The sequence below is a fragment of the Desmodus rotundus genome, chromosome X (genome assembly GCF_022682495.2).
Source record: "Desmodus rotundus isolate HL8 chromosome X, HLdesRot8A.1, whole genome shotgun sequence".
Lineage (NCBI taxonomy): Eukaryota > Metazoa > Chordata > Mammalia > Chiroptera > Phyllostomidae > Desmodus > Desmodus rotundus.
The window spans coordinates 94359693-94380285 of record NC_071400.1 but is presented as its reverse complement, the minus strand read 5'-3'; the positions used below and the strand labels follow the sequence as shown (position 1 = coordinate 94380285).

The following is a 20593-nucleotide window of genomic DNA, read 5'->3' as shown; positions in this document are numbered from 1 at the left end:
GAATAGGAATGGGTGCTTTCTAAAGTCGCAACGTCAGATATCTTAGTGTGCAGAGCCAGTTATGTGAGAAAAGTAGATCATTCCAAATTATCAGAGGAGATGTGTTCCTTTTATGTTTTAAAGGTATGGTGCTAGAAAAATTGCTGATTGGAAGGACAAGAGGTTTCAGCTCCTGCACCACCTTTGACTGATTGGAGGTGACATTCAAGGCTCCCCAAGGCCTGGGGAGGAAAGGCTTGCTGTGAGTGACCTCCGCTGCGCATAGCTGGGAGAGAGGTGGGGTAGAGCCTGTAGCTAGTGCTAAGGCTGCACTTGATAAAGGCTGACTGTGTCTTATGGCTACCGCAGGCCACAATGCTTACCGCACCCGGGCCAAGTTTCCTGAACATGCAGGCCCACAACTTCTAGGACTGACTAGAAGTTGGTAAGAATGTTCTCCTGTGGCTCATTGTTTAAGTCCCACTATTTTTCAATAATCACAGCTCATATACATGTAACTCAACTTGAGCCTCCAATAGATCCTCAAAAATGCATGAGCTTCTCTTGTAATGGTTTTTTAATTCCCAACTAGAACTGTTGTTTAACAGTTAAAGAAAAATTAGTTCCCATCCTTCAATATTCACAAACGTTGATCAACATTATAAATATAATGAGCAGATTAAAAGCTGATTAGTTCCCTCCCAGGTACTAAGGCAACAACCTGAAAATCTTCTTTATTGTCATTTTGGACGATAAACTTAAATTTGAATATGGAATAACCTTATCTTATTGGAATTAATGAAAGGTCAATGAAGAAGCTGTACTGTGACAATTTTAGTCAACAAGAAGGACAATGGCATTCAGCTTCCCCATCCTTCCCCTCCGTTAACTCCTAGTCCTCCAGCCGCCAGCACATTCCTCCTTCTCTGCCAAGTGCATGTTTGACTGTTCTTCAAATCTTTCCTACTGGAGCAGTGAACCGTGTATATGCTCATGGCCTTCTCAGTTAGTTCTGCAAATAGAGCTGAAGGGCCCCCTTTTCAAACTGAAATTTCTATTGAGATCATCGGAGATTCACGTGCAGTTGGAAGAAACAATACGGAGAAAACTGCTGTGGCCTTGCGCAGTTTCTCCCAATGATAACTTCTGCAGAACTGTAGTATAATGCCACAACCAGGGAGTCATCATCAATGCAATCTACTAATCTCATTCCGAATTCTTTTTAAAAAAAATTTTCATTGTTATCAATTCCAGTTGTATGCTTTCCCATCCCATCCCTCCACCCCACCCCAGCCGAACCCACCTCCCTCCCCCGCCTCCACCCTCCCCCTTGGTTTTGTCCATGTGTCCTTTATAGTAGTTCCTGTAAACCTTGTTGACTTGTACTCACTCCTGTGTGTGTCTTTAATTCTAAAGAAATTATCGTATGTGTACAAATACAGCTTTGACTTAGCATTTCCACTTTTAGGAACCTCTCCCCCAGAAACATTTGCATGTGCACACAAAGCCATCTATACGAAAACAGGGACTGCAGTGTTTTTCTTTTGTAAAAGAAATGGTAACATTCTGCCTCCAGCCTAGAGGAATGATGAAGTTGATTTGGCACAATAGGGAATACTTGCAATAGTTACTAAAGAAAGGGCCATAGCTCTATATGCTGAAAGGGAAAGGGCTCCAAGACAAAATAAGTGCAAAAAGCGTAGAGCGATGTGATCACATAATTACAATTATGTAAAAAATGTAAGGGGATCAACGTGTATACACGGAAATGCATTGTAAAATCTGAATGACTGTCGTGAAACTGTTAACAATGGCCACCATGTCTTTCAACTGAGGACCCATAAGTCTGAAAGAGTGAGGCTATATCTTGGGCCTCAAAAAAAATGTGCAGTCATTTCACAGCCAGAGTCCGCTTGAGACTCACTCAGTCTTGCCTGATGGGAAAGCAAAACCCCCTACCACCTGGAAGGGTGGAGTAGCCGGAGTCTAGGGGTGGCCGTGGGCCGGAACCAGCACCCAGGGTTGCAGACAAACAGGATGTATCTGCAAAGACACATAAACAAAAAGCCAAATATTTTGTAAAGGCAAAACCTTCACAAAGTAAAAGTTTTTTGCAATTAGCAAAGATAGCAGGCCTCCTTCATGCCCCCATGTCAGCCAGCAATCCATTTTCCAATCATAACCATTAATTATTTACTTAGAAGTTAATGTATAATGTGTGGAAAGGTGAAGCTGGGCATTTAATGAAATCCTTGCAGTTGCAAGGGAGAAAATAAAAGTCCTTTGCAAACTTGCATGTTTGCAACATATAGACACATTTTCTCATAAGAAACTCCCAGAAAAATTGAAACCACATGTGCAGATGGCCAGGGTGTGCTGGGCATGTTGCTGTGCAAGCAATTCAGCAAGGCTGCAGCAACACCAGCTTTGTCTGCTCTTGGGTTCTGGGGCTTGTCTCAACAGGAAGCCCCCAAATAATGAAAGGATCCCAGCAGGGGAACAAGGCTGCAGCCAGGAACAAGGTTTCCTTCACTCCCACCCTGTTCTTTCGCTCTGCAAAAGTTACAAACTGTGAGTTTCCTTCCTGATAACCCCAAGGCTTCCTCACTGATTGGTCTCAGTTTTGGAAAGGAGGTGACATCAGCAACTTTGTAGAGTTGGGGCTGGGGTGTTGGCTGGGGCTTTGGCCAGCTCCAGCCGGCTAGGTGGAGCACATGTGTGGGGGGTTGTGGGGGTGTGAGTGAGAGAGAGAGAGAGAGAGACCCCACAGGTAGTATTTAAGATCACTCTGCCTGTTTGGTTCTCTACTGCAGACATCTGACCAGGACGGTGCAGCTCAGCCAGTCACAGCACTGGAATTTCCCAGGAGCAGGGGCAGCATGGAATGTGGGCTTTTCCTGAGCAACTGAAGTGGAACAGGGAGCTTGTCTGACCCAGGAGAGCACCATGGATGGCGATCCACCCGGCGCGAGTGGCAGCATGCCCTCGAACCCAGAAGACTGCCCTGACACCAGGCTTCTGTCAAACCCACTGATGGGGGGTGAGTCCAGGGGCTGTGGAATCAGAGTGCTGGGGAGGTTGGTTAACACAGAGACAGAAGAGGGTTGGGCGATTTCAGTGGCTCTGTCTGAGATGTGTCCCTGGGGCAGTTTACTGGACAGATGCCAACAGCTTGCTAATATACATTCTTTACATGGTTCTTCAAAACGTGCCCACCTCCATCTGCAGAGTCCTGTAGAGCATCCAAAGCCAGTGGTCACAGTTTATTCTGTAGTAAAAACTTTAGCTGCAATGGTTAAATATATCACATTGCATTGGAGGTTTAAAAATTACTTACAAATAGGAACAATTTTACTGCCAAAACATTTATTGAAAGGTTTTGGGTATTTGGCATTGAGGTGGGGCTGGGTTTACAAAGGATGTTCAAACACTGAGCACTGAAGTGATTGACTCACTTTATTTTATTTATTTATTTATTTATTTTTTATTCCATTACAATTGTCTGCATTTTCTCCCCATCCCTCCACCCCACCCCAGCCAGTCCCACCTCCCTCCCCCACCTCTACCCTCCCCCTTGATTTTGTCCTTGTGATTCACTTTAAAAGGGGCCTTACTTTTAAAACTTTGGGCATGTCTTACAGGTATGATTCTCCCCTGTCAGGTGGTGTCGTTGCTAATGTATAGAGTCTCACACCTCCAGAAAGCTGTCATTTTTTGGTGAGAATTCAGCAGGTTCCTGCTAACTGACAATATTTTGAAAAGTGGGTGTAGGCATTAGAGGAGAGGAGAGATTATTCTATCCAGCACCCTGGTAGGCTCCCCATTACACTTGCCATCAAAGGGGTAATAAGCAGGAACCCTGCAGTCAGCTAGGACTTACTAATTTCCTACTATACAAATGCTGGAAGGGGAAAAGCCAGAAGAAATAAAATACAAAATGCCTTTCCTCTGACTAATTGAACAGATAAGACTGCTCATTCATTTATTCGTTTTTCCCAGTTTGCTCATAAAATGAGCGGAGCTCTCAACAGTGAATGGGATTTGGACCGGCAAAGGCAGACCTGGATTAATCAGATGGATTGGGCACAGACACAGAGCAGCAGAAAGCAGAGTGGCACCAAAAATCACGTTTTAAAATGAATTTGATAAATATATTTTTATTTTTTATTTTTAAATCCTCATCTGAGGATATGTTCCCTGATTTTAGAGAGAGAAGGAGGAGGAGAGAGAGAGAGAGAGAAACATACATTAGTTTGTTGCCTCCCATACATTCCCTGACCAGGATCGAACCCACGACCTTTTGGTGCATGGGTTGATACTCTGACCAACTGAGCCACTCAGCCAGGGCTGACAAATATATTTTTAAAACAGCAAAGCAATAAATATGAAGAAAAATCAGTGACTTGGTTTACTTCTACATGATTATTTTACAGCTAAGTATCATTTATTTTCATATGAGAGAGGGGTGCCAGCTACTTTTCACTGTTGAGGGTTTCTAAAGGTCCTAATCTAACTCTGCTTGGGGCTGCATGAGTGGGTGGGGGTGGGCAGGTGTAAATACACTCCAAGATTCAGTAGTTAAAAAGTGAACACACGGGCCCTAGCTGGCGTGGCTTAGTTGGTTGCAGCATCATCCCATAAACCAAAAGGCTAGCAGTTCAATTCCCTGTCAGGGCACATGCCTGGATTAGGGCCCATGCCTGGGTTGTGGGTTTGTCCCCTGGTTGGAGCACATAGGAGAGGCAGCCGATTGAATTTCTCTTGCACATCAATGTTTGTCTCCCTCTCTCTCTCCCTCCTTTCCCCTGTCTCTAAAATCAATAGCATGCCCTCAGGTGAGGATTAAAGAAAAAAGTGAACACACTGTCAAAACTAGAAGGCAGAATGCCTTAGGGAGTGTAGTAAGAACAAGTTTGGAGAGATGAAACCTGATAATGAAGCTTCAAAAGCTAGGTGGCCAAGTTTAGCCTTTATGAGGCAGAGAATTGGGAGCCATTGATGATTCTGGATCAGAGCCCTCGCAATAATAAAGACTGTAGTAAATTAAACCAGTAGTTAACAATCAGTAGGGATTGTGGTGGGATCACAGGAAATCCTTCAACTAACTCACATGTACTCAAACTCTCATGTGCATCAGCATCACCTGGAGGGTCTCAAAAATGCAGATGGCTAGGCCCCACCCCCAGAGCTTCTGATGCAGTGTTAGGTCTGGGATGAAGCTGGGAATCTGCATTTATGACAAGCTCTCAGGTGATGCTGACAGTGCCGTTTGGGGACCACACTTTGAGAACCACTGCACTAACCCAAGCATGAACGTTACATTTGCATCGAACTTGGAAATGACAGAGAAAGGAAAAATATGAGTGATCATTTCAAAAGAAAGAAAAATCAGACTATATTGCTTGTTTAAATATTGAGGCTAAAGGAGAAAAAGCAGCCCAAATTGTAAAGTTTGCAAGCCAGATGTCAGATAAGAGGGCTAGATAAGACAGAAGTTGGGAAGGGGAGCTACTTGGGAGCAGAGTGAGGAAGGGAGGGTAAGGAGTTCTATTTTGAATATAAAAGCACCAATGGCCAATGCACAGCCTTGATGACGTAGGCCCTACCCTATCACGTCCCAAAGACTGAAGGCAAGTGCTTCTGCCCTCTCAGAGCAGCCCATCTTCTCTTTTTTCCCCTTGACCTTGCAAAATGTTTTTGCAAGATAGATTTAATGCTGCTACCCAGCATTCACTGGGGTCTCAGAGCTTCTTGAATAGTTCTTTTTAGAATGTACTAGTTAGTGCATCTTAAACCTCTTCTGAAATAATGGAAATTTCAAAAATCATTTCAGAAATGGCAATAAAAATGAAATGGCAGCCTTCCTAATGTGCTGCAGGGTTTGATGGGGGCTCAATTTAAAAGAAAGGTAAGTTTAATGGCACTAATTGGAGGACTTGTGGAGCGGTTTCGTTAGGAGAGCTCCCTGCCCCATTTAACCCTGAGCTACTGGATCAATGGCATTGCCATTGACCTCATTTAGTATCTATTTTTTGGCAGTAAAACCAATAGACCCTGGCTGAACAAGTCCTGGGGAAGAATCTTGAATATATATCAAGGGCTTGGATAATGTGTTCTACACACATGATGGCCCTTGAGTTTCCAAGGCTTTGGTGGGGTCAGTGGACAGGGGATTGTGACCTCAAACCTCCCTTTCATCTGTAGTGTCCTACTGTGGGCATCATCCAATTTCTGAGAGGAAAAGGTCCCCTTTCCCATTGAGTTTGCTCTTTCCAGTATCAGCAGGAAGGCAGGTGAAGCTGCTTCTGGGTGAAGTACTGATACATACTACAATGTGGATGGACCTTGAAACAGTAAGCTCAGTGAAAGAAGACCACGTATTGTATGATTATGTTTATAGGCAAATCCATAAGACAGAAAATAGACCAATATTTTCCAGAGGTTGGGGAAGTAGAAATGGGGAGTGACTGCCGATGGGCAAGGGTTTTTTGGGGGGGATGATAAAAATGTTGTAAAATTGACTGTGGCGATGGTTGCACTACTCTGGAATATACTGGAAACCATTGTAGTGTAGCTTTAAATGAGTATATTGTACAGTATGTGAATTGGGACTCAATAAAGCTGTTAGATGGATAGGTATTGTCAGCCCCTACCATGTGCACTGGGAGAAGACCCTGTGCCTCTCGAAGACACAGATGTCTCTGCTCTCCGTGGAAAAGCAGGAGTACAAGACCTCAGGTGGCCTTTTTTCCCCATAGAGAAACACATAAGCCTTCCTTCACCCCGAAGAGGAGAAGTAATGGTTCCATGAGGAATGAATAGAAAGTAAAGGCCATTTTTATCTACAGTTGATAAGATAATTGCATCATTTTAATGAAGTCTGAGCAGACCATTTGGAACCCAAATTATCTGCCTGGACTGTCACCTCTAATTATCTGAGGTAGCTTTAAGAAAGGTTGAGAAGTGTGGAAACTATATTGCTTAGCAGCTGAGCACTCGGTAGGGAAAACAGATTAATCATCACGCGCAGTGATCCATTAGGGTCCATTTGCAAATCTGTTTATGACTGACTTTCAAAGGCTTTTTCAATTCTTGACTCTTTCTTCTCACTCAGGATTTTGTGTGGATTTCTGTTGCATCAGCACCAACAGGGTAGAATTAGTTTTCCTTTTCATTGTGATTTGCAGAGAAATCTTTTTGTATCTGCAGTCTACATTGTAGGCCCCTAGCACTAGAAGCAGCAACGTTTTTCCTGAGAGAAGTCGGAACCTCAGAACGCTTGCAGGGCACCAGGTTTCCACTGAGGATAAAGTTTTGAAGGTAGGAAAAGCCTCTTCATTTAAGGCGCCTCAAGCCCCTTAGCGAACCCAGACGGAAAGCATCGGATGGGCAGTGTGTAGGTGAGCTCGTTCGCCGCCTCCTTCCCTATTACATGCTCCGTGAACCCATCTGGAAAGATGGTGATTTGCTCACTGGGACAAATTTTCAGGGGCACTGATAGTTCCACGGAGCAGGCAGACCTCAGCCAACACGTGTTAAGTACACAGTGTTCTTGCCGCCTACTTGATGGCCTTTCAATGTGCAAGGCATCAGTAACTACCCTGGTTCTCCAAGTGTCCCCAGCCTTTGAGAGATAGCAGTTCCTTTACAAGATGTTACTGGCATCAGACCGTGCTGCCTTGTCTGTGTGCAGTCGTGTGGAGCTGAAGCAAGTTCAGACGAGCCGTCTCACATTCTCACTTCCTGCACTGTTTTGGAAATCAGTCTCAACTTAAGATGAGAAAAATTCATGTCCAGGCCTCATTCAGATAACAGGCAGACTCAGAGAGAGGAAAGCATATAATATGTGGGGATGTTTGGGGATACGGTTTTCCTGCTTCGTTCCTAAGAATGTATGTTCCTTCCATAGCTTGTGGAACAAATTTGCTATTTTAAATAGCAGTGATTACGGGGTGTAATCAAGACTCTCTGTTCAGTGTTTGGGCAGGATAATAAAAGTGTCTAATAGGTACTGAGCCATGGGTAAGTATATTGCGCTGCTCACTTATGGGGAAGGAAACTGATGCTTAGCCCCTGTCCAGGGACGCGCAGCTCAGAGGAAATCGATCGGGCCTGAGTTCAGAGCTTTCTCTTAATCGCACTGGCACACGGCCTTTGGGGGTACATAACGTCCCAGTTACAAGGTCAGACTGAGCTCTGAAATGCACTTCATGCTGGGACAAGAGGTATATTTGATTCCAAACCTAATGGTGTATGTAATTACCTGATTACTACTATTAGTATATGGTACTGTTTGCTGAGATGCCGAAGTTTGTATTTCATGCAGGAAACTACACTGGCAATCACAGCTTAAGACATTAATGCTGCTAATTAGTGGAGCTCTCACTTAACTAAATGGACCATTTGCCTTTGAAATCAGTGTGTAAACAGAAGTACAGTAATCCATCTGTCATCCTAATCTACCTCCTTTGCCCTTAGTTTGGACGCTGGATGTAGTTTTTAGCTATGTAGACATTTCAAATAAACCGTGTACAAGAAATGTCAACAGAGGGGAGAAATGGTGAACTTCTGATGGGAGTTTTGGTTGATTGACTCCAACCATTAATGCCCGTTAGGCTCTTACCGATGGGCAAGGGTGAGCTTCCAGGTCTAAAGTACATTAGTAGGGCGTAACCTGTTCCTCCCTTTACATACAGATGATGTGTCTGATTGGTCTCCAATGCATGAAGCTGCGATCCACGGGCGTCTGCTGTCTTTGCGGAATCTCATCAGACAGGTAGGGGGTGGTTTTTTTGGAAAAAAAAAAAAAAAAAGATAAATATCCAGCACATCCTATTGCTCACCACACTGAGAAAAAAAAATCATAGTCTGATATTAAGATACAAATTCCGCTTCAGCAAAGTAAGGTGAATCCCATCCTATCCAACCAATTTTTCAAATTTGGAGGCTGACATGCTACTAGAATTCAGTACAATTCTATGCACATAGTAGGTACTCTTAATAAATACCTATTAAATGAATACTGGGAAAATCAGTGCATTTAATTTTCCTTTACTTTATTCAGTAGACTATGTTCTTAAAACGTCTTATGTAATTTGGGTTCTCACCTGAGGTGATTTTGCGCTTTAGGTGACAGCTGACAATGTCTGGAGACAGTTTTGTTGTCGTAGCCGGGAGTAGATGTGAGAGGGTGATACTGGCATCTAGTATCACCAAACATCCTACATGGCACAGGGCAGCCCTGCACATCAAAAAATTGTCCAGCCCAAAATGTCAGTAGTGCTGGGGTTGAAAACCCCTGGTATAAAACAATGCTGGAAAATGTCTTTTTAAATTTGCAACCTTATAATTTCAATGACATTTTCAGTTCTACTGCATCTCCAGTTGATCGTGGCTCTGCCCAGTTTGATATTAATTTATCTTCAATTCAAGTCACCATTCAAGTTCTTTTTCTTTCTTTTTTTTAATTCATTTATTTATTTTTATTCAGTTACAACTGTCTGCATTTTCTCCCCTTCCCTCCACCCCACCCCAGCCAGTCCCACCTCCCTCCCCCACCTCAACCCTCCCCCTTGATTTTGTCCTTGTGTCCTTTATAGTAGCTCCTACAGACTCCTCTCTCCACTATCCCCTCCCCACTCCCCTGTGGCTATCGTTACAATGTTCTTAATTTCAATGTCTCTGGTTATATTTTGTTTGCTAAAACAGCTTTTGTTCAGGATGTTCTGCTCTCTGAAAAGACAATAGATCTTTTTAAGTGAGGAGCTCTTGACCCTTTCTGTGCCATAGTCCCCTTTGGCGGTCTGGCAAAGTCTGTGGACCCCTTCTCAGACTAGCATTTTAAATACATAAAACAATGCAGGAGAAAGCTATGGAGACATTAAATGACACATGTGTGACATAGTAATGCATGGACATCTTTGTTAATGAGTTAAATAAGATTTAGTGGTGATTCTGATGACTGCCATAATTTTTAAATAAGATGAACATCTATTTTGCATATTTTAAATATCTGTAACAATTGTAATATCATAAAAATACCTGTGATTCTTCCCCATGATAGTCCTATCAGTTTGCTGTTTACATTCTTAATTGAATACATAATTGAAGGACGTGATACATTTCAGGTACTGGTTAGTGAAAATAACTGTGCTTTCAAACAATTCCAATTTCAGGGATCCTTCTGTACCAAGTAATCCTAATATAAGAAAAAAGCTTCTGAAGAAAGATTGCAGACTACCCCAGGCCACTGTCTTAAGCTGTTTTTGATAGCAGTTGCCTATTATACGTAGAAATGTAGATAGTAACTCCAGCTAAAAGAAGTTAAGATGCTTCTAGGATAAAATGAAACATTTACCTTTTTTTAATATGACCAAAAAATGATCATTACAACTTTTATATGTCACTTATTGAATTGGACTTACACTCATGTGTATTCAGTATTTGTAAGCTGACTGGACATCAGCCGGAACCATGCCTTCATCTGAGCTCTATCACGTTATTTGAGCAAGTTACCTTCTTGGCATCTCAGTTTCTGTTTTTATAAAATGAGCATCCAATCCCTACCTGCATTAGTCAGATCTCCCATCCTTGGACTAGTGTCTACATGAGAAGTTTTCTTCTGGCAAAAGGCTGGAGCATCGTAGGGCAAGCCCACCAGCCAAGAATACATGCAGGAGTAGTTCCTTGCCATGGACCTCATCAGAACAATAAGCCAACAAGAGAGAGTGAGAGCAAAAGGAAAGTCAGTCTTGAGTGTATGTACCTAAGGGTCAAATCGCTGGGCCATGTGTGTGTGTGTGTCATCAGACTCTAATAGATAGTGTCACACTGTTTTCCTGGGTGGTTGTCCCGTATTACATTCCCACCCGCAGTATGAAAGATCTCTTTCTGTTGTTTCTCTATGTCACCATCAGTACCTTAGTGTACTGTCAGATTTTAAGCCAGATGAAAATGGACCCGATGCTTTGCACCCCTCACTCTGCCCATTTTCCCTTCTCCAGGGGTGGGCTGTGAACGTCGTCACAGCAAATCGTGTGTCCCCACTCCATGAAGCCTGTCGTGGAGGTTATCGCGCTTGTGCAAATGTTCTAATAAACCATGGAGCTCAGGTGAGTGCCACTCGAACAACATCTTAGAAACCATGAATGAAACATGACTATTTCTCACCCTCCAGAATAATTTCCAGCATTTGTGATTAGCCTGATTTGAAATACGAAGAGGGTTTTTTTTTTTCAGAAATACATGTCCATCAAGCCTGTCTGCTTTAGCAACTGGAAGTATGGTCCTGTCTGTATCATTTTCTTTGATGGTCACTACTAATAAATAGCTGTTAATTTCTGTCTTTATTCATATGTCTTGAAGGCAGTGAAATATTGTACGAAACACACATTTGGCTCCAGAGCAGAACAACGGTCCCAGACCATCTCTACCATTTACTATCGTTGGAAACTGGAACAAGTGAATTATGCTTTGAGCTCTGCAGTCTACACCCGAAAAATGGAAGACATAAGACATTGTGTAACTTATTGTAGTATTGCAAGGATTGTAAGAGATGAAGTATATGGTTATTATTTGGACAATGAGAATCAGGATAGCATAATGAGAAGTCCTACAGGAAGGGGACACAAAAGCATTGAATTTGAGAGTAGGGACCAGTAATTCTTCCTTTAACTAAGTCTCCTCATGCTCAAAAGTGATAGAAAAACCTGACCAGGAAAGTATATATGAGTTTTGCACATTCGCTCAACCAGTATTTATTGAGTATTTATTATAGGCCTAACTTATAAACTAAATGAGGAGACAGCCAGATGAGCAAATGTTTTAGTGACTATAACACTAGCTGTTTTCAGTAGATAAACCCTGAAATCTCAGTAGCCTAATACAATGAAAGTTTCTCACTTGCTCCACTGAAATTCCAGTGTGTGTGTTGCCAGTTGGATGGCTCTTTCCCCAGGGTGATTCAGGAACACAGGCTTCTTCATCCTGCTCCATTGTTTTCAACAAGTAGCTTTCATGTGTGTGCTCTCGGGGCGGTCTCCATTCCAGGTGGTTGGAAGGGGAAAAGATGTGGGGGATTGTGCATGGAAAACTTTTAAGGACCAGTCTAGGTAGCGACATAGATCACTTTTACCCACATTGCATTGGCCAGAACTCTGGCCACATCTAACTTCCAGAAAGGCCCGGGAATGTAATGTGGTTGTGTACCCAACAGAGAGGAAATAGGTTTGTTGAATGCATAACATCTCAGCCAGAGAAGGCAGTTACAATACACTGTTTTTATTCGTTAGTTTTTGCTGCATAGCAAACCACCCCGACTTAATGGGTTAAGACAATAGCCATTTATTTATCTCACAATTCCTTGTGTTGGCTGGACAGCTCTTCTGGACTGGGCTGCTTCAGCTGACCTCGGCAGGGCTTACTTGGAGGTTAGCTGATAGATTGGCCGGAGCAGGCTGGTTCCTAATGACCTTGACTGGGTTGGCTGAGATGTCTGGGGAGCCAGAAAATTTCTATGTGGTCTCTCATCCTTTAGCAGGCTGCCTGGTCTTGTTTACATGGTAGCAGGGATTCCAAGAGGAGCAAAACAAGGCAAGCTCTCAGCTTGTAACACATTTGTTACTGTTCTATCAGCGAAAGCAAGTTGAAAACAAGTCAGGTGGGCAAGCCCTGCTTCAAGGACTGGAAAAACAGTCTCCATCTTATGAAGACTTGCGAAGCCATGTTGCGTACTGTGCAGAGAATCTGTGGTCATTTTTGCAAACTTCCACAATGTGTGAAGTGTTGAGAGTCAGGGGGTTGTTGGGAGCACACGGAAATGCTTCTAACCCATTTATTTCTGATGGAATGAGAGAGTCAAAACCAGGCTTCCTGTAGGAAATGATGTCTAAGCTGAAGCCTCAAGAACATGTTGCAGTTAGTCAGCTGAATGGTGGGTTGGGGAAAATTATGGGCTTCCCTCCCTCTGGGAAGACCAAATGCAAAGGCCTGGAAGTGAAAAGCACATTTGTGATTTCACATCATTCCTTATAGCAGCAGAATGGAGTGGGTGACAGGGATCAGAATACAAATACCATTGTTGTCCGTGCCAAGAAAATAGGCTTTGTCCTGAGAACCATAGAGAGCTATAGGTGAGTGCATCACCAGGCTTATATTTTGGTTAAGAAAACATATGCAAAACTTTGAAACAGGGCCAGGACTAAGGAAAAGCGAGAGGTGCCTAGCATGCGTACTTTTAAAGGGCTGCTCACCCACACTGGAATGTTAGTTGAACCTGGGAGTAAGTGTCTCCTTAAATTTTGCACCCGTGGACGTCTTCTGTGCCTCAGTAGTCCTGGCCTTGCCTCACAGCATTATTGTTTAAGTGTTCACCAGAGAATTTCTTAAGAAAAAGAAAAATAACTTCTGCATTTGGCTTTATTCTTCCCTATTAGAAATTTCCAGCATTAGAAAAGATAATCCCAAAGATTATAGTTTTATGGCTCAATAGGTCATTAATCAGCTTGTGTCTAGCAAATTTATTTCAGCATCCCATTGATTGACTATCTAAATTCTCTTTTGAGCCATCCTCATCATTTTACTGGCTCCCTCATTAATGAACGAATTGAAACAAATCTTTGGCATGTGTTCACTCTATATTGGTGTGAAACTCATGTTTTAACATTAAAAAAATGATATGTTAACACTTTTAGAAGATTGCTCTGGCTGCTCTGAAGAAAGTGGGTTGGTGTGATGGGGTCTAGGATGGAATGTTTGAAATAAAGAGATTAGTTTGTAAAATACTGAAATTATCCTAACTGGCTTCACAGTTTGGGCTCCTGGGGAGGCCAGGAAAGAGACAGAACACTCAGTAACATTCTTTTGACATTGTACATTCCATGCTTCATTCTGTTTTTCACCAAAACCTCATGGAATTTCTTTTTGGGGGGGCCCCATTTTGTGGTTGTGGCGTTTAAGGCTCAGAGACGTTAAATACCACCTTGGAAGTGGTGGAGCCTGGATTTGAACACAGGACACCCCACTGACTGCCTTCACAGTGGAGCTTTTCATTCCAGGTGAATGGCGTTACCACGGACTGGCACACCCCCTTGTTCAATGCTTGTGTCAGCGGCAGCGAGAGCTGTGTGGATTTGCTTCTGCGTTTTGGAGCCAGTCCCCACCCTGCCAGTGATCTGGCCTCTCCCATCCATGAAGCTGCAAAGAGAGGTAAAGTAGTTGAGAACTGAAGTTTTCCAACCACTCCTTCAAGGGATCTCACTGTTAAAACAAAGAAGGAAGCAGAGTTCTGTTTTAGAGCAATAGTTCTCAAGGTGGGGCCCTGGGACCAGAGGTATCAGTGTAATCTAGCCCGTGAATGCAGATTCTTGGCCTTCGCTCCAGACCTATTGAGCCAGCAACTCTGGGCTTGGGGTCCAGCCACCTGTGTTTTGATTCACAAGCCCTCCAGGTTATTCTGATGAACAGAACATTTTAGAATTACCTTTTTAGAGCATCCCAAATGTTGCTCCCAGGACCTGTCCTTGGTGAGGTTGTAAGTTAGCGTCCCTGCCCTGTGGCCCACACTGTGGCCTTTTTTCTTCAGGCCCGCCTTCAGTCCTTGTTCGTCCATACCTCCCCCCAACCCTCCCTGTCATTTCTGTGCAGGGACTGATTACAAAGCCCGAACGATTGAAAAAGGCGGATGTTGCTGGTTGCTTGCCGTGGCTTGTCAACTCCAGTGCAGTTGCACCCAGAGCCGCAGGTCACGGCCATGATCAACCCGTTAACTGATGGCAGTATTTAAAATCATTCCCTATTCTAAGCAAAGGAAATAGCTTTTGGTCTCCTGGACAAGTTGCTGGCAGATTTAAAAATATGGTTACCAGGGGGAAGGGGAGATGGTGGGTAGTAAGGGGGGTCAAATATATGGTGACAGATGATTTGACTAGGTGGTCACCACACGATGCAACATGCAGATGCTGTATCACAGACATGTGCACTTGGAACCTGTATGATGTTGTTAACCAATTTCACCCCAATATATTCAATAAAAAATATAAAAACCCGAAAGATGGGGAAGGTATTGTTTCCCTAGTTAAGAGAACTCGTTGGGTAACTGTTTTCTCTTGCTTTGGGCTGCAGGCCATTCGGAGTGCATTGAGGCCCTTGTGGCCTATGGGGCTGACGTTGACCATCACATCAGTCACCTGGGCACTCCACTCTATTTGGCTTGTGAAAACCAGAAGCTATCCTGTGCCAAGAAGCTTCTGGAATCAGGTAAAACAAAAAGCAAAATGAAACAAGGAAAGCAAATGAAAAATAAATGTATTTAAAGCTGTTTCTATTGTAGGAGTTGAACAAGTGTGGGCAGTGGAGTTGGAAAAGTTCAGGGTTCATATTCACTGTGTTCCCATGGGAATTATTTCAAACTGAACTTTAGCTCTCTCTTATCATGAGGACGATGATGATGGTAATATCTCCTCCCAGGGTGGTCCTCGATGATGAATACTTTTTCCTCCCTTTCCTCTGCTTCCATCCTCCAGCCAATCAGATTATTAAACCTTGCATAACTCCCCAAACTGCTAGATTAGGGCCCAGTCTTCTTACTTGGGGCCTTCTTCACTACTTGTCTTCAATTTGGAAATTGAACTTGCCCCATTTTTAACCCATTGTAAATATTATATTGTCTTTGAAAAGGCCTATGTAGCATCATTCTTTTTCACTTCCCTGCTATTGTCCAGCCCCTCCTTTGACACTTGGAACACCATTTCCTCCCCTCTTTAATTATTGAGCCCTGTTTAGTCTCTAAAACTCCAGTACCCTTTTCCTCCCCTGAATGTTTTTATAGTTCTTTTTGCCTTCTACTCATCTGGTAACCATTGCTATGGATTAGGAGATTCATATTCATTCACTCATATTATTTCTCTCTATTTCTCCCTCTCCCTCCCTCCCTTCCCCCCTCCCTCCCTCCCTCCCTCCCTCCCTTTCCCTCTCCCCCTCTCCCTATCCCTCTGCCTTCTGTTTCCCTATGTAGATTTTAAGCTGCTATAAGGACAGGGCCAAGTTCGGCATCCCTCACAAAGCCAAGAACAATGCCAGAACAGTGCAGTTAACATTTGTTAAGTGGCCATAGGTGCCCAGTTTACTAAAAAGACAGTAGCTGCAGCAAAGCCACATGTCCCCACATGTCACAGTGTGAGCCAGCATCCAGGCTAGAGTGGGGATTTGTTGAGAGTGAAGGGATAGAATTGGGTGGGATGATCCTAGAAATCCACCTTACTCCTAAAGAGGAAGACTTTGCCACCTTCCCTGTGATCTTGGGATTGGCCACCAAGGAGATGCCGTCACAGGCTGGTTGCTCTTCACAGTCCGAATCACACAGCCCCAAATCCCAGGTTTAAAACCCCGTGGCAGTCGCTCAGTGTATGAATGCAACTGCTTGCTGTGGACACGATTTCACCATGTAGCCTCACTTCTAGTCAGTACTGGCTCGTATCAGGGCCCCGATAACAATGTGCAGCTTCCGGGCCACCAGGATATTTCTTGTATGTATCCACATCTATGGAGAGTCCCTATAGGCGAGTTTAAACCCTCATATGCTATACGGTTCATGTTGTACATTCAGTGCCACGGTCGAATGACATGTTCCTTATGTTGTTAAATGGAATCAAGTCATCTTCTGTTTCCTCAGGAGAACTGCTGTGCCCAGTATGGATGCCTGGTTGTTAGGGAATTTTGAGGCACAGTACTTTGAGGAGGAGGATGCTTGAAGTTTGCTCCTTGGCTCACTCTCTGTTGTTGTGACTCTTTAGGAGCAAATGTGAACCGAGGCCGAGGTCTGGACTCCCCTCTTCATGCAGCAGCCAAGGCGTCCAATGAGCAGCTGGCCCGCCTGCTCTTGGATTTCGGAGCAGACCCTCTGGCCAAGAATGCTGAAGGCAAACGTCCCTTGGAGCTGGTGCCTACAGAGAACCGTCTGATCCAGCTCTTTTTGCAGAGAGAAGGTGCTTCTCCTTTGCCCGAACCTAAGCCCTATCCATAGGCTCTTCCGGGCTGTAGCAGGAGGCAGGTATTGACTGCGTTCTGACTTCTGATCCTACAAAAAAAAAAAATACCATTCTCTCCTATTACTAAATGTGGGGGGCTGAGATGATTTAGTATTCCCCAAAGTACACCACTGGCGATGTAGTAAATAGTCATTTGTTGTTTGGCACATGGGAGACAGACTGTTTTGGATAATCTAATATTCATATGTGGGGTTGGCCAGTGTTCAAAGCATGAAGATATTGTTTTACGATTTGAATATTAACGTTATCTTATCTGAAACATGCTTTAGAGTGAGTAGAAGCCTCTTTGAGGTTGTATAATGTCTCGGGATGTTCTGCTGCACGACAGGTGTGCTGAACTCCTGGGCATTGATGGAGCATTATAGGGTATTACTTTTAATGATTCACAGCAATCTGGAAACTTATTGTTGTAAGTTAATCAACACTAAGTCCACGCTCTTCCATAAATAAGGACTGACACTCTTGACCCAAACAACTAAACCTGTGGTTGAGCAGTGTGCAAGGGGGTAAAGGCAATTCCCTGGGCTGCAAGTCAGGGGTGGGTTGGGGTAGGGAGCAAAGACCCTTCTGATTGCATTCTTTTTTTTTTTTTAAATTTACCTTTAGAGAGAGGGGAAGGGAAGGAGAGAGAGAGAGAGACAGAGAGAGAGAGAAAGAGAAACATCATTGTGTGAGATCAGTTGCCTCTCACATGCCCTGCACCGGGGACCTGGCCTGCAAACCAGGCATGTGCCCTGACTGGGAACCGAACCTGTGACCTTTGGGTTCGCAGGCCAGCACTTGATCCACTGAGCCACACCAGCCAGGGCTGATTGCATTCTTAATTGCCCATTGAGGGAAGAGAGCAGCTACCTTAAGACCTGTTTTGTTTTTGTTTTCACCAGAATGTGAACATTACGTTTTAGGGGTTATATGTCTTTGAAGCAGGCTTCCCTACTAGAAGGATTCTGATGTTTTAATCTGCTTATTTTCTCCCCACTGCTGAGCATTAGGGCCGGCCTTGGGCAAAATGTAAAGTGGCCATGGAATTCTTCTTCCTCTTACTCCCAGTGTGCCAGGGTACTTGCAGCCAAAGCCCTGCCTTGGGGCTCCCAAACAAGACTTGTACGCCCCAAGCCTTGTGAGCAGAGAGCTATGGAAGACTGACCCCAGGCACAAAGAACAGTCCAGAAGAAACCCCTTTATGTTAACCGATGGGATAATCCCCAGGCAACTCTACCTGCATTTTGAAGATTTCTTGTTTTCAAAAAATTCTATCTATATATACAGGGCCAATTTCTCCAGTAGGCACAGACACAATATTTGAAGCCTATGTTTTTAGGAGACCACAGAAATCTTTTCATTTCTTTTGAAATCGGAAGGAAGAAAATGAATAAAACTCAACCTGGATTATATTGATCTTTATACCAACATAGTTGTAAAATACCCTTTTTTTAAAACTGGGAAAGCATTGGATTCTCAAACTTCCTGCACTGACTCTTCCTTTGCACTTTATTGCCCAAAGCCATTCCGAGATGCCTATGTTGCCTTTAATTTTGTTATTCACATTTTAGTGACAGTGCGGGCAATAATCCCACTGATTTGTAAAGTGTCAGTTGCCACTAGAGAGAATCGCCACTTCTTTTGCCTGCATGAGTTATCTTTGGGGTTCAGGTGAAGTCACCTCTCAGCGGGCTGGAAGCCCACAGGAAATGGGGACAGGCAAGCACAGAAAGCCAGACCTATGAATTTAACGCAGTAATATCTGTCTCTGGGTGGCCCCTGAAAGGAATTTGAGAATATTACCATCCCATCCACCTTGAAAAGCATCTAAAACCAGGGTTCTCATGGCAGCAATGAAAACTTAAATGACTGTTTCTCAGGGCAGCAAGGAGCCACCTCTAAATATGCTTTGGCCTTAAAGCATCATGAGTATTGCTGGGGAAGAAAAAGAAATTGAGCCCTGGCAAGATTTTATTTATTTATTTTTAGAGAGAAGGGAAGTGGGAGAAAGAGAGGGGAACATCAATGTGTGGTTGCCTCTCGTGTGCCCCCTACTGGGGACCTGGCCCGCAACCCAGGCATGTGCCCTGACTGGGACTGGAACCAGAGACCCTTTCATCTGCAGGCTGTACTCAGTCCACTGAGCCACACCAGCCAGGGATAAACTCATTTCAGTTGAACAAGAAAAGGAAGAACAAAACCTATGAAGGTCTCTTATAAGAAACAGAAAATGGTCTTAAACAGTACTGTATTATTACCTTGTAAAAATATTACACAGGGTGGGGCAAAAGGAGGTTTACAGTTGTTCCTATGGAAGATAATACAATAATTAATAACTATTAATAGAAGAATAAACTGTTTCTGCACACTCACGATTGTAAACTTTCTTTTGCCCCACCCTATATTTTGTATGTTTTCAAAGAAGGAAAACAAAAAGTCGTCTTAGATCACTGAAACCAACGTGAGGCTTGTCTTTACCATCTTCCCCCAGGGCCCGCTTCTTTGATGCAGTTGTGCCGCCTCAGGATCCGGAAGTGCTTCGGGGTCCACCAGCATCATAAGATCACCAGGCTCCTCCTCCCCCAGGAGCTGAAGCAGTTTCTCCTACACATTTAACTGTGCCAAGGCAAACGTTATCGTGTGCTGTGGCCACCTGAATTTAGAAATAAAGTTAGGTTTATTGAGCATGACCAGTTTTTCCAGTTGGATTTTTGTTTTCAATGGAAACACACTGGGTACTTTTGTATTACTGGTTGGAAGGCACGGAGACTTTTTCCCTCCTTTCTGGAAGAGGGCAGCTAAAAGCATAACTATTGTTTTGTGTGTCTACTGTGTGCCAAAAGGTGAGCTAGGAACACTCTGTGCATTATCTAATTTAACCCTCACAGAAGCCCTATTGGGTGGGTACTGTCCCTTCTCTCCTCCGAGACTCAGAGATCAGGGACGTCAGTCTGTCCAGTGTTACTACCCTGGCTTCGTCTCCGCTACATGGGAAGACAGATAAAGAAGAAAGATGTTTGCTACATCTGACTTTTAAAAATGATTCCCTGTTCTTATGACAGAACCACTACTGCGCTAGTCTAGTATGGGGCCAATTACATTTTCTCACCCCAAATATTATACACATATTAGGCATATTCTAGAAGGTGCTGTCCAACACAGTAGCTACTAACCCAGTGGTTCTCAACCAGGGGAGGTTTTGTTCCCCCAGAGAACACTTGGCAATGTCTGCAGGGATTTTTGGTTGGCACAGCTGGGCATGGATGGCAGGTCCGTGCTACTGGCATCTGGTGAGTAGAGACCCGGATGCTGCTAACCATTCTATGTTGCACACAGCAATTATCTTGTCCAAAATGTAGATGGTGCCAAGGTCAACGTTGAGAAACCCTGCACTAGCCATAGGTGGCTATTTTTTAAAATGTAAATTAATTAAAATGAACTAAAATTAAAAATCCAGTTGCTCAGTCTCACCAGCCATATTTCACATGTTTAGTAACCACACACGGCGAACGGCTATTGTATTGAACAGCACAGGTATAGATCATTGGGGAAACTTCTTCTCCTTCAGTGTTGCGGAAGTTTCTTTT

The 20593-nt window shown here is 43.7% G+C and overlaps 1 protein-coding gene across 2 annotated transcripts; it reads left to right on the top strand.

Moving 5' to 3' along the window:
• Nucleotides 1-2491: 2491 nt before the first annotated feature.
• ASB9 (ankyrin repeat and SOCS box containing 9) lies at nucleotides 2492-19696 on the top strand. 2 transcript variants are annotated; one of them, XM_045203266.2, is made up of 8 exons: nucleotides 2492-2550; nucleotides 2793-3019; nucleotides 8676-8755; nucleotides 10983-11090; nucleotides 14034-14184; nucleotides 15100-15234; nucleotides 16770-16961; nucleotides 19498-19696. In XM_045203266.2, exons 2-8 carry the CDS (start codon nucleotides 2926-2928, stop codon nucleotides 19620-19622), a joined length of 885 nt encoding a protein of 294 aa, XP_045059201.1. In that variant the 5' UTR covers nucleotides 2492-2550; nucleotides 2793-2925; the 3' UTR covers nucleotides 19623-19696. The 2 variants fall into 2 exon arrangements, with proteins under 2 accessions (XP_045059201.1, XP_045059202.1); XM_045203267.3 differs by lacking the exon at nucleotides 2492-2550 and having other exon boundaries at nucleotides 2672-3019; nucleotides 16770-17026.
• The last annotated feature ends 897 nt before the right edge of the window (nucleotides 19697-20593 follow it).

What these genes read in the sequence shown, in the direction of transcription:
- ASB9 (XM_045203266.2), top strand. Translation starts at nt 2,926, where the DNA reads ATGGATGGCGATCCACCCGGCGCGAGTGGCAGCATGCCCTCGAACCCA. An exon ending in TGCGGAATCTCATCAGACAG is followed by an intron (nt 8,756 to 10,982) that starts GTAGGGGGTGGT and finishes TCCCTTCTCCAG; the next exon opens with GGGTGGGCTGTGAACGTCGT. An exon ending in CCATGAAGCTGCAAAGAGAG is followed by an intron (nt 14,185 to 15,099) that starts GTAAAGTAGTTG and finishes TTTGGGCTGCAG; the next exon opens with GCCATTCGGAGTGCATTGAG.